Source organism: Quercus suber, unplaced genomic scaffold, assembly GCF_002906115.3.
Source record: "Quercus suber isolate HL8 unplaced genomic scaffold, Cork oak 2.0 scaffold_137, whole genome shotgun sequence".
In the NCBI taxonomy this organism is placed as follows: Eukaryota; Viridiplantae; Streptophyta; class Magnoliopsida; order Fagales; family Fagaceae; genus Quercus; species Quercus suber.
This window is the reverse complement of record NW_027069599.1, coordinates 1306180-1319905: the sequence shown is the minus strand read 5'-3', so window position 1 is coordinate 1319905 and position 13726 is coordinate 1306180. Positions and strand designations below refer to the sequence as shown.

General features: G+C 35.4%; 1 protein-coding gene and 1 long non-coding RNA gene across 5 annotated transcripts in view; one reads left to right on the top strand and one right to left on the bottom strand.

Annotated features, from left to right (window-relative positions):
• Positions 1 to 1560: 1560 nt before the first annotated feature.
• Positions 1561 to 4007, top strand: LOC136068836 (uncharacterized). Of its 2 annotated transcripts, XR_010630157.1 has the most exons (4): positions 1561 to 1863; positions 2009 to 2145; positions 2901 to 3205; positions 3742 to 4007. It is a non-coding gene; the product is annotated as an uncharacterized LOC136068836 (long non-coding RNA). The 2 variants fall into 2 exon arrangements; XR_010630156.1 differs by lacking the exon at positions 3742 to 4007 and having other exon boundaries at positions 2901 to 3369.
• Positions 4008 to 5047: 1040 nt separating this feature from the next.
• The window catches only part of LOC111999384 (uncharacterized), a 63785-nt gene continuing 55106 nt past the window's right edge, over positions 5048 to 13726 (bottom strand). The window contains exons 1-4 of one of the 3 annotated variants that reach the window (XM_065776635.1): positions 8175 to 9324; positions 7158 to 7290; positions 6634 to 6727; positions 5048 to 5514 (exon numbers count right to left, since the gene is read on the bottom strand). In XM_065776635.1, coding sequence (XP_065632707.1) covers positions 5237 to 5514; positions 6634 to 6727; positions 7158 to 7286 — 501 coding nt within the window. In that variant the 5' untranslated portion in view covers positions 7287 to 7290; positions 8175 to 9324 and the 3' untranslated portion in view covers positions 5048 to 5236. Of the gene's footprint in view, positions 5515 to 6633; positions 6728 to 7157; positions 7994 to 8174; positions 9325 to 13726 lie in introns of those variants that run through there. The other 2 variants (XM_065776636.1, XM_065776634.1) reach the window with 2 other exon arrangements.

Genomic DNA, 13726 nt, shown 5'->3' with positions numbered 1-13726 from the left:
AACAAAAACAAATCAAATACCTAATCCCATTTCAACCCCCCCCCCCCCCCCCAAGCATCATGGTAGATTAAGGTTCCTCACCCTTACATTGTTGTTCATTAAGGCAAAACACAACGATAACATTACAAAAATGAAAAATAATCATGACAAAACTAGTGCAACCTTGTACAATCTCTCACTCTCTTTAACCCTCTTAAGTTTCTCCTTAGCTTCTACATAAAGCTCATGAGTTTCTCTTTCCCTTCGGTTAGATCTTTCTTCCATTTGCCTAGTTGTCATTTCTCTTTGATTTGCAAGCTGCAGTTCATTCTCAAGCATACTTATCCTTTCAAGGTCACTCTTACAAGTTTCGTTATCCACCAACTGAAAAAAGGCACATTTGGGACTAACCTAATCATTACAATTATAACAATTAATTTCACTGTTCACAATAAATCACAATTAATAATTCAATTCAAATCAAATACAACAATGTAATTGTTTCTTACATTAAATTGACTACAACCGAGGAATCTTCTTCCACATTTACCAGCTTTTCGACTTGTTCGTATGGCATAATGCTCAATGGTACATAAATGACCATCTTCAGCACGGTAGAAACCACTAGTTGTAGAGCCATTGCCAGTTGATGAAGACATAGCAAAAATTTGTTACAAGCTTATAGACCAACAAATCTGTTACAAGAGGCATAGTTCAAATTTTTAGCATGTGTGACAGCATAAACCATTGTTAACACTTATCAAATTAAGTAAGATAAACTCACATTGAAGTCCAGCATTAATGCATTGCGAAGGTTTCAACAATCAAAGATACCATAAAGGCTAGATTACTAAATGCATCATATTCTACTACACATTTTTCTTCCATCGAGTGTATCCCAATTGTTCTCCATAATTATCCTTTTGCAAAGACTCAATCATTACATCACAACTATGTTACAAAGAATTTTTGTTTAGTCAAAATACTGGTAGACATGAATATGAGATCCTTCATATTAGAAATTTTTTATTGTGCAAAGCTCACAACTAAGGTAGAGACAATAAAAATAAATAGACATTTAACTTCATAATGATACAATATTAGCATATTAAGACAGTGATGGAAACTACGTGGCACTGATTGTTTTTTTTTTTTATTGGCTAAGAAAAGGTCATTTAAATTGCATCTAGAGAAGCTGTACATGCATAATTAATAAGCATTAGAAATATGGCTGGCAGCTAAGAAAGTGTATTAGAAAAACAAAGGTTGGGGCCCTCACATATGGCTGGCAGTCATGTATTAGAAAAACAAAGGTTAGATATATGGCTGATAGCCAAGAAAGTGCATAATTAATAAGCATTAGATTGGGTCCCTCACATTTGCATTGTGGTCCCTCACATTTGAATTGTTCTCCACACACACACAGAGGCTGTATAAAAACAACAAAAATCAAACAAGTTAATGGATCTTGTGGACCACAACAAGGCTAAAGTAACAACGCTTGACTATAAATATATTCTTTACACATCATGCCTTTACCGAGTCAAACTAAACCAGTCTTTGAATTATTATTATTATTTCAATCCTTGATAGCTTAAACCAATCCTGTTTGTACCTTTCATCTCTTTCTAGCACAAAAAGTATCCTAACTTTGTACATGTATATAATCCTATCAAGCCTTCGGCTATTTGATCCTAAAAAAAATAAAATAAAATCAAAGAAAGTGGCTGTACATAAACAACAACTCTTATTGTGATTAAATTAGCAACTAGTTACACAACTACTATTATAGTCTTTCATGAAACAAAAGTAAAGAGAAAAAAAACCCAATTTGAAGAAAGATGGAATCAATAACAGTTTAAGAAACTCAAATTCAAAGAACAGGTATGAACAGTCTGAATTTATAGAGAGGGAATTAGAGCAGACGACAGAACAGATCAAATCAATTATTGAGACCGTAAATGCCAACCAGGTAAATACTTAGAGTTCAATGTTTTCTCTCCTTAACAAGTATTTTTTTTTCTTACAGATGCAAATGATTGATACCTACCTTACCATTTCATTTGGGGAGGAGAACTTGATGCAGTTGATGGGTTGACACCTTTAGATGTAGTTGTCCGGATTTTAAACAATCAAATAAGTTCTTTAATGTGGATTGATGAGAAGGTTAGTATCCTATGTTGTATTAATCTATGGCAATAGCTGCACTTGTTAGTCTTGATTAGTAATTATTATGTGTAGAAATGAAAAAAGATTGCACTTATAAAAAAGATTGCTAAAGAGTTGCTTTATCCTTGTTTCCTATTATTGCTGCAAGTGTTTATGGTTTCCATTATCTTGTTCCACGAGCTAGTAATGTTGGAAGATTTGTCTATCGTTTACAATGCCTTGGGCTTTAGCTCAAGTTGTAAGTGGGATGGGGGTTGGTAGGTCTTAAGATTAAATCTTGCTAAGAAACAAGGAGATCAATTGTTGACAAATCTCAATACTTGTTAAGGCTTTCATGCAATGTAGATTAGCTCTTTTATATATAAAATTCAGTTACTTACATGTATTATTTTGGAATATTTTTTGAAAAGGTTAAGATGTACGTACTAATTTTTTCACATATAACCCCTTCTTCCAAAAAGACCCTGCGAGCTGCAACAATGTTTTTTCTTTGTTGTGCATCTAGCTCATGTTGTAGGGGGCATAATATTCCTCAGTGCATTTATAGTAGTACTCATGCAATTCTTTGTGCTAGTAGTGACTGCTCTAATTTAAATATTACTTTTCACGTGAACATTTTAGAAACCCCAGCATAAAGTGATGGGAAAGTAAGAAAAATCAGGAATTGCTGGATACATCCATTTTCACATGCATTTATAATTATTCTCTATGGAATATATTGCAAGTGCACTGACCATCTTCAATGCCTTCAGGCTGAAGAATTTTCTTCACGTTTTCAGGAAATTGCGAGCCAAGGTTCTGCTGCAGATCGCGAACTGATGGATCCAAAGTTCTGGAAGTCCTGATATTTGGAATTGTAAACTACCTCAAAAAAAAAAAAAAAAAAAAAAATCTTTTCAGAGTCGGCTTGTACTGAGTCAAGATCAGTAAATGAATGCAGAGGAAAGGATTTCGTTACACCTGTGTAAAAAAAAATCTTTTCAGAATCGGCTTGTACTGAGTCAAGATTAGTAAATGAATGCAGAGGAAAGGATTTCGTTACACCTGTGTTTTTCAGGTATTAAATGCATTTGTAATGTCTACTGATGTTTTTCCCTTGTAGGAATAGATACTCTCTTTAATAACATTTTGAGAATCTCTAGCAGTGAAATCAGGTTGTAAATGGTGATTGTATCCATCTGATAAATCCACAGGTGAAAGATGTGATTACGTTTGCATCCGTCCTTAAGTAGCTGGGTGCCATGGGCTCATTAGGGTTGTTTTTTTCTTAAACTTGCATTATATTAATATGCTTGAAACGCTCAAGCTCAATAGATTTTAGGTCTATTGAGCTACACAATTGGACTTGCTTTAATGGTTAAATGTGTAAATAGAGGGCTCCTAGTTTTCTAAAAGTGAATGAACAGTAGGATTAGGAAATGGTTCATAAGCAGGCTTAGAGAATATAAATGTATTTGTGTAAATATTGATAAATAGATAGGAAAACAAGTTTGTGAGCTAAACATCCTTGAAAATAAACACGTTTTAAAACACCTTGCCATGCCTATTTTGGGTACACGTTCAATTTGAATATACTTAAATGTTTTTTGGTAGGTGTTTCAACTGCTGAGTTTGGGGAGGGAGGGCCTATGAAGAAAATCCGAAGTGATAAGGTCATTCACAACTTGCATGGGTGTTATTGTGTGATTGGGTTTTAGGACTTACATATGGGACCATCACATGAATTTAATTAAAGCAAACTTTAAGTTCACCTATCACAAGGTGATACTTAATCACGTTGTAGATTTGGGTATCTCTAGACTTTCTCTTACTATAAACAATGAAGAAAAATAAAGATATTTCCGAGTTGGCATTGTGTTGAGCCCAACTTTTTCTTTGTAAAAGTATTTACTGTTCTGTTTTGTCGTCCTACCTTTCTCCTTGAACGTTCTATTTGGTGCTTTTAACATGCATATTTACTTTCGGTGCTCTTAAGATTTAAGAATGCTAGATGCATGTGAAACGAGTAGATCGTGAAAGTTGGTAGGACCACATGATTTGGTGTTTATATGAAAAACGATACCTCATCATGTAGTGACCCAAAAAAGGAGGTCTTGCATTCCATGGAATCCCACATCGCCTAGGGAAGCATATAAGGAATGACCTCCCTTCAATGTGTAGAGGCCTTTTCCCCAGTGCAACTTGGAGAAGAACAAAACCGTGACGGGTATAGGTCCCAAAGTGGACAATATCTACACACTTGGAGCAGGGTCGTTACAAATGGTATCAGAGCCATGCCCTAGCCAGTGGGTTCCACACGAGAGGACGTGTGTGCTCGTAAGGGGGTGGATTGTAGTGACCCAAAAAGGGAGGGTCTTGCATTTCATGAAATCCCACATCGCCTAGGGAAGTACATGAGAATGTGTTTATAAGGAATGACCTCCCTTCAATGTGTAGAGGCCTTTCCCCCACTGTTGTGTGCTTTGAGGAGAACAAAACCGTGAGGAGTATGGGTCCTAAAGCGAACAATATTTACACAGTTAGGACAGGGTCGTTACACATCATGTGCAAAAAGACCTATTTTTGAAGCCTTTCTCATAGAGATTTGGTAATGTCAAGATAATTAGCTTTTTATATAGAGAGGTAATGACAATATATTATTGCTTGGACCTGAGAATAGGAAAGCCACTCATTCATGTGAGTGGAAAAACATAGATGAATCTAGAAAAACCAAACCCAGCACTTGACCCGCTGCGTCTTTCAGATGCAGGGTTCACAAGCTGAGATGCATATATGTAGCCTTGTTCAATTGGTGTTGGATACTGCTGACTGAAGCTGATTTGCTAACAGATAATGTTATGGATGAAGTTAACTTGGCAAACGTGGTCGATAATATCCATTATAGGAGACTGGAAGTATGTGAGTTTTCCTTCAAGACCTTCAGGATTTTATTTATGAAACAAATGTAGGAGTTCAAATATTTGGAAACATAGCCGTTTTGCAACATATAGATTACAGGGGGGAAAATGCTGAAATTTAATAGGGACTCATCAACTAACGGTGCCCCACTTTTGATCAAATAATGTGGTTTATTCTTGCATTCTTCTGCTTATGCTATGGTGATTCTAGCAGGTAGGGCTCGAGCCACAACCTCAATCAGAAGGATCACAACAGAGGGAGGCAATGATGATCTAATTTTTTCCTCCATCTGCTCCTTGTTTCCTTCTGTGGGATTGTTACTCTTGGGAGGTTGAAATAGCCCCTTCACTTGAGACAGAAATTTCTCAGTGAGCTCAAATATTGCTTTTGCTCCATCCCAAATCCACATCAATATACGTGTAGCCAAGCCTGGTTCTTCATTAGAAATTAGAGGCCTTACATAATTAACTGCATGGATAAAATGAGAATAAGTTAGTTATAGAAATGAGAAAGAAATTATAGGAATATTCATGTTATTGGTTAAGTGATCAAGTCTCACATAGGATAATACTGACTAGAGTAACAAGTGGTAGTAAACTTTTGTTGGATTAAACCCTCTGGGGTAAGCTTCTGAGTTAAGGTGTTGTTCCAACATGTTATCAAGCCCTCAAAAAAAGACCCTAAGATGTTACTCTCAACTTCCACAAATCCAAAATCATAATAGCAAGAAAGATTTCTATTTTATCCAAACCCGCATTAAAAAAGAAAAAAGAAAAAACCACTGATTGCTCTAAAAAGCACTTCTAAAAACCACTGCCAAAGTCTTGAACAGCACACACACAAGTAAAATCCTAAGATCCAATGCTCCGAGTTTTGTTGAGGCATTTCATAAGGGCTTCTTCTTAAATTTATACATTAACCAAGCCTTAGACAATAATTTTCAAACTCTTAAATTTTATAGCAGCAAGTGTTTTGTCTCTTTTGTGGTGTCAAATAACCACAACCATGTTTCTTCCCATAGTTCTATTCGATTCACCTGTTGGATGATTTCATGCTACAAGTCTACTCCAAAGTTGTATTTTTATTAACATATATGATAACACCACCACCAACACATAATATCCATAGGCCATTTAATGGTTGAGATCGTTGGTTCTAGAGAAATGAAACTCCCATGAGAGTGAAAATCACATGCAGAGTTTCTTTAGAAATGAGAGGAGATAGGGATCAAATGGCCTGAATACTCGGGGCCTTTTTATACACCTTATACCCAATCAGAGAGTTGTAACTTTAGGAACAAACACAACCCTCTGTAGAGTCATATCCATTCACTAGAGAAACTAATTGCATTGGAAGTTATCACCACTCTACTCCTCAGGGAGACAAAGTAGGAAATTTTATATGAGGGAATGCCACCACTGTTGTGGTGTGATTACCCCCTCCAATACCAACAGAGATGCATCTAGTCATAAGACAGACAGTATTTTCCAATTGAAAGAGTCACTTGGCCAAACAAATAAAAGAAAAGAATTTATATCTTGTGCATCTATTAACACAAACCAAATATGTGATGAGAATAGTGAAAACCTGCATAGTGTATCCATTGAAACTCTTGAACTGACGTGTTCCTCAAAATCACATCCCGAACAGTTTTATCAAATGCTAGAGAAACCACTAGACTCTGCATTCAAGTTAGACTCCTTAAAGAGACATACATTAGCAGGAAAAGATTCCTACTGTCTGTCCAGAGAAAACATAAACAAAACATACCAATTTTAAGTATTTGAAACCCATTATTTGATTTATATATGGTTTTTTGAATTGGAAAAGAAATTTGCATAGACGAAATGACATTGTCCTTACAGTTGAAACAAGTAAGAGTCTAAAGATAAAAATAAACATAGATCCAAACAAAACATCGGCAAAGAAGAGGAGGCGGATGAATAGGAACAAGGCGTTTGGAACTTTGGTAAGGTACAATCACTTCTAAAGGACTCATCTTTGAGCCTTTTGGTAAAACAATTTTCAAATTCTAAGATTATCAAAAGGGAGAAATGGACCTCGACCAAGTTTGAAGAATGCTCACATTAAAGTCTAAACTAAGAATTTACCTTAACAGTGGGATCTGTTAGCAGCAATTGAAATGCATCACAAAGCCATCTGATTCCCTGTGATAGCAATAGTTTTGGATCAAAACAATCCAATTTCTGCTTAAGCCATTTCAAGGATTTCCCAAGCATATAACTGTTTATGAATGCAATCTGATCAGAAAAATTGTAGTCCAAGCTAAGGGTAATCTATTTTTATGGAATGTATATTGAAACAGTGTAAAGGATTTATACAAGTAATAAAAGCCAATTATCCTTACAATCACCTTCGTATTGTTTTAAAACTTATCCAAGACAAGTTAAACTTGAGAAATAGTAGTTGGTACTAGAACATAAATGACCTTATCAACTACTGGAATCATTCAAAGTGACATCATGGACACAAATTTTTCCAGCAGAAAATTCAATTTTTTAGAATGCTTCTTTCTGAAGTTCTATCTTGAACAATAAACCATGGTTTTAACTTCTAATAGGAAAGTTGCCCAGATCAGTCTTAATAATGTCGCATGATACTGCTTAAGAATAGAGATATCCTAATTTGGTATATGGGATCTTGAGCACAGATAACCTAATTTCACAATGTAGCAGACCTGGACTGAAAAATCTGAACTGAAAGTGTATTATCAGGTAAAAAAATTATATATTATATGCTTCATAGCACTTCAAAAAATTTTCCAAATTGTATTACATACTAATTAAAGAATTAAGCTGAGTCATCAGTCCTGCCCATATATGAGCTCTCTTATTTTGTAAACTATTTCCAAATAAGCCAAATTAGCAACCTAAAAATTTAATTTCAATAAGAACTTAAAGTAGTCTTCCAAATTGAATCATTAGGACTAAGAACTTTTAACAAAAGGATCACCAAAATAGAGATAAGGAAGTGACATAGTTGATTTTTTTTTTTTTTTTAAATTTAACTGGCAATAGAATTTAGATGCAGTTTTTTTAATATTACAAAAATAGAAATATGCATAATCACAAAAAAAGAAGCATAATTGTACTACTACTTCTACTCACTTTTGGTGGGCAGGAATTGCATTGATTTCCGGATTTTTCCCGTCATTACTTTCCCAATATTGCTCCTCATTAATATCCGGAATTATTGTCCTTGAATGATAGGAGTGTCCGTGACCCCAATTAAAATTCTGCAGGGGTTCCGTTTCTGCACCAGCGATTCGCTGAGAGTCGCTGGTCTGTGGCGAGACATCCTCAGTCGCTCGCAGCCATTCGCCATAAGGACTCTCCTCCCACACCTTCAGTTTCGTGAACTTGCATGCTTTTGCCTCATGACCAAGGAGGCCACAATGGAAGCACAGACCACATAGCCGTTCGTACTTGAAAGCCACCCAAACCTTATCACCTTCCGGACTCAGTACTGGGGCTCCCCCGCGTATGGGCTTGTCTAAGGGCACGTCAACTCTGACCCGGAGAAACCTTGCCTCGCCCGGGGCAATCGCTTCACAATCTACCTCAATGACTACCAATTCCTTGTCCAATATCTATCCCTGCTTCCTTGTATATCAGATCGAAGGGTAGTCCCCACACTTGCACCCACATCGGAACAGTTTGGAAGTTAACTGAAAAGGCCGTCATCCCTTTCTCCCACCTTCGCAGTAATAGGATATGATTATCGAAACTCCAAGGATCGTTGTTAATAACCCACTTCAATTGGCTTTCCATCGAGAATTTAAACCGAAACAGTCCGTCTCCAACATCTGTAATTTTTAGATCGTTCCTCTCCATCTTCCATGCAGATCGTAGATGGTTTTCCGCAGCTCTAAAGTTGATGAGTTCGGTCTCGTGTGAAACCTTCCTAGCAAACTGAGGGACCACTCTTCTAGAGTTTTCTCGCGATGCTCCAACCGAACCATGATCACCTCACTAACCCTCTGAAAACGTTTTATAAAATCCAGTCCATGCTGACAAAACAATAATCTGAATAGGATAGACAGTAGAGTAGGAGGAAAGAAAAAAAAGAAAGGTCTCCACTGTGTGAGAAAGAAAGACTCCTAGCAAACTTTATAATCGTGCCAACTTTCCAGTTTGCCACAACTTTACCTCAGTTTGACAGTTGGGTTCTTCCAGGTTTGGTTTGATTGAAATTTAAGTTGGCTATTTGTAGTTTGACATTTGCCATTTTATTCATACGAGGTTAGCTTAATAGGGTTCTGTTATACATATTTATTAAAAAAAAGGCTAAATATATATTTTTGCTCTCTTTTATGTTTCTTTCATCTCAAAACATAAAAAAAATTAAAAAAGAAGAAGAGAAAATAAGATAAAAAAGTGAGGGCTTTGTAAAAATTATGAACGAACATTACTACCACCATAAAAGCTTCTGTCAAGAATCATCTCCAGCCAAAATAAATTCCTTCATTCATTTCTAAGCTACCAACAAAGCCATAGCATCTAAAGCTTAAATCAAACCAAAAATTAGCCACAAAAGTTGCTGACTCAACTAATTTTGGAATTGATACTTTTTTTTATCTCTCTTTGATTAATTAAATCTATGATTATATTCGCTGTTAATGCATGAAGACATGGTATTAGTGAATATAATAATTTTCTGTGTACGTTTGTGTTGCTTTCGTTTGTTGTGGTGTCCTACTTTTTCTGGCACTTGGGAGATGGGGGTATAGTGGGCGGGACAGTGGGGCACAACTTTGCTGTGTTTGGCAGCAAACAATGTTCCAACTGAATTAGATGCTATAGCTTTGTTGGTTGCTTAGAAATGGATGAAGGAATTTGTTTTTGCTGGAGATGATTCTTGAGAGAAGCTTCTATGGTGGTGATAATATTTGTTTATATTTTTACAAAATCCTCACTTTTTTATCTTATTTTCTCTTATTCTTTTTTTTTTTTTTTTTTTAATAATGTTTTGAGAGGAGAGAGACATAAAAGAGAGCAAAAATACATATTTAGTCTCATTTTTAACAGAGGTGGGTAACGGAACCCTAAGTAAGCTAATCTTAGGTGGGTAAAGTGTTAAATTTCAAATCATAAGTAGGCAACTTAAATTTTAGCTAAACCACAGGTGAGTAAGTTGTAATTAGCCCTAAAATTTAATAAAGTTTCCGAATTTATAAAACATGTTCATAAAAATAAAATTGCTTCAGAGGAGTTTTCTTTCCCTTAATTAAATTTGGGAACTTCAATCAAAATATCATTACTTGTTAAAATTCCTACAAAGAAGCAAAAGAAAGAAGGGGAATCCTTGGTTCAATTTCCCAAAAAGAGAATCCTTGGTTCAATTTCCATAAAAACATGGGTTCTTGACTTATCCTTGAGATTATAATAAATTATCTCACACAAAAACAAAATTAAGTCAATGCTTAATTGAATACCAAGTATTTGACTTAAATGTCCATCATTTGAAGTGGACAAAATTATATTTGAGGATTTTAAATCTAAAACCTCAATTTAAGAACTACTAATTGGCTTGATCCCTGCCAAGGATACATAGGCAACCTAAATAAATTATTAGGTGCAACCACAAATAAATAAAAACAAATATCCCCTTAAACATGAAATTAAATAAACTTATGTACAAAGGTGATGTGGTTGGAATCAAAGGGTTTTTCCTTGAAACAAGAGATTGTGGTTACTTATGCATAATGTTGGATTTTGGTGCTTGTGTGAACAATAGGATTAGGAAATGGTTCATAAGCAGCCTTAGAGAAAACGAATGTATTTGTGTAAATATTGATAAATAAAATGCATTGAGAAGAGACTAGGTCGTTCACAACTTGCTTGAGTGATCTCTCACGAAAATTAGAATCCACACATGCACGTTTCTCACAAGTTTGGTAATAATCGCCCCATCAGATAATTTAATAAACAATTCTATAGAACTTATTGAAACCACAAGCTTTAGTGAAGTCCTAGTTCTTGAGAAATTGGATCTTGAAGATTGTATAAACTTATGTAAGATTCATCCATCAATAAGTTTTCTTAAAAGGCTTACTCTTCTTAACCTAAAAGGTTGCAAAAATCTCATAAATCTTCCAAAAAAGTTTGCAATGGAGTCTCTTTAGATTCTTATTTTTTCTAGTTGCTCAAAGGTAAAAACAAATTCCAGAGTTTGGGGAAAACAAGAAATGTGTATCAGAGCTTTACTTGGATAGTACTGGTATTACAAACTTACCTACATCAATTGGGAATTTAACAAGTCTTGCTTCATTGAGTGTAAGAGATTGCAAAAATCTTATGTCCCTTCCTAGCACTTTTTTTAATATGAAGTCACTTGTAAATCTCGAACTTTCTGGATGCACAAAGCTTAGCAAACTATTAGAGAACCTGGGGACAACTAAAAGTGTAGAGAAGTTTGATGTGATTGGAACATCTAAAAGACTTATACATTCTTCAATTCCCGATAGCTTGGTATTGACTTCTCTATCGGGATTGTGTTCTTTGACCTATTTGAATCTAAGTTATTGCAATCTCAATGCAATCCCCAATGGTATTAGTAGCTTATTCTGTTTAAAATATTTAGATCTAAGTGTAAATAATTTTGGTTGCCTTCTGGAAAGCATTGCTCATCTATCCTTTCTGATATATTTGCACGTGGAGAATTGCACAAGTCTTCGATCATTGCCAAAGCTTCCATTAAATATGGGTTACATTAATGGATATGGTTGTACCTCTTTGGAAACTATTCCAGATATATTGCAACCAAATTCTTCAAATGAGAAGACTCTATCTTTTTGATTGCAGTAAACTGGTTGACAATCAAGACTTCATTGACAGGTTTTTTGCAATTATAAAAAAGCACCTTATGTTCGTTCCTAACGGAGGTTCCATTAGCATTAGGGTCCTTGGTGTGGATGGTAGACCCGTCAAGGACCTATACCTTCAGGTCTCTTTGTCTCACTCTCTCTTTGTCTTTTTTTGGCTCGATAAGGTCTAACAGTCATGCCTTAAGCTCTTCAAAATATCTTATGTCTTATATGCTTAATGCGTATGGCATTGTTATTCCTGGAATTGAAATTCCATAGAGGTTTAGCCATCAAAGTATAGGGGCTGAAGTGAATATAAAAGAATCTTATTCTCAATTGTGTAATGAGTGGATGGGAATTTCTGTTTGTGCTGTATTTTGTTCTCATCACAATCGCGATCCACTTTTCTGTTGGTTGACAGCCAATGGAAAACGTATTTCTTCTGCACCAGCTATTGGCAATACTGTTGTCTTATCGGATCATATTTGGCTAATTTATTTGCTTCCTCAATTCTACCTTGAGAAAGATAGAAAATCATTGTGGGAATATGATGCGAATGGATTCAGTCAAATTAGCATTTATTTTGGAACTGGCCCAGACTTGGAGGTGAAGAAATGCAGGTTGCATATGGTATGCAAGAATAACATTGAAGATCTCAACCGAGCTATGGCTCAAAGTAGAAACAACAGCATCATTCCTCATAAGGGCTTGGATGTTCTCCCTCAAAATTTTGACAATTTAGTGGTGGTAGCAGAACGTAACAAAACCAATGAAACCCGTGATGATTATGATGGAGCCGGACCTAGTGGAGAAGGAAGCTCTCATGACCTACCAAACCCACAAAGGATTGAAACACTCACAAAATTTATGGACCATGGTGACTCTGATTGTGAGGAGTACTTGGAATGTGGTGAGGAGCACAATGATTGGCAGGAATCTAGTGAAAGTGACCTAGAAGGTTGAAGGAATGTGAAGGGTTCAAAAACTCTGTAAGTCAATGAATTTAGACTAATTCCTGAATTTTCTTTTGATTACCTGTATGTCATTGTCTTTTTACTTAATCCTAGTTTTGTCCATTGCTGCATTATCTTTTTTGCTTTCCTTTGGCATATACTTTTGTTTGATTTAATTTATTCTAAATAGTATATATTGCTAGCTACAGGTTAGCTTTGTTATTGGCACTTATTCCAACAACAGTATCATTGAAGATTGTTGAACTTCTCTCTTTCGTTTTTGTTTTTAATTTTGTTTTCAATCAACTTTTTTTTTTTTTTTTTCCTCATGATTACCCGTAACTCACTGTTTTTCCTTCATAATTAAAGTTTTGTTGGTAGCGGCCTTATCTTTTTTCCTTTCTTTTAGATACATTGAATCAATATAACTCCAAAAATATAATTTTGCCAGCTGTGCTTTAGCTTCATTATTGGCACTTATTCCAACTCATTCATGCAAGTAGAAGAACAAAGATGAATCTAGAAAATGCAAACCCAGCACTTGGCCCACTGTGTCTTTCAGATGCAGGGTTCACAAGCTGAGATGGATGTGGCATTGTTCAATTGGTGTTGGGTACTACAGTCTGAGGCTGAATTGCAAACAGATAATGTTGTGGACGAAGTTAACTTGGAAAACATGGTTGATAATATCCATGATAGAAGACTGGAAGTATATGAGTTTTCCTTCAAGACCTTCAGGATTTTATTTATGAAACAAATGTAGGAGTTCAAGACCTTATTTGAAAACATAACTGTTTTGCAACATATTCAATATAGAGGGGAAAAAAAGACTGAAACTTAATAGGTACTCATTAACCAATGGTACCTCCCTGTTGATCAAATAATGTTGGTTTATTCTTGT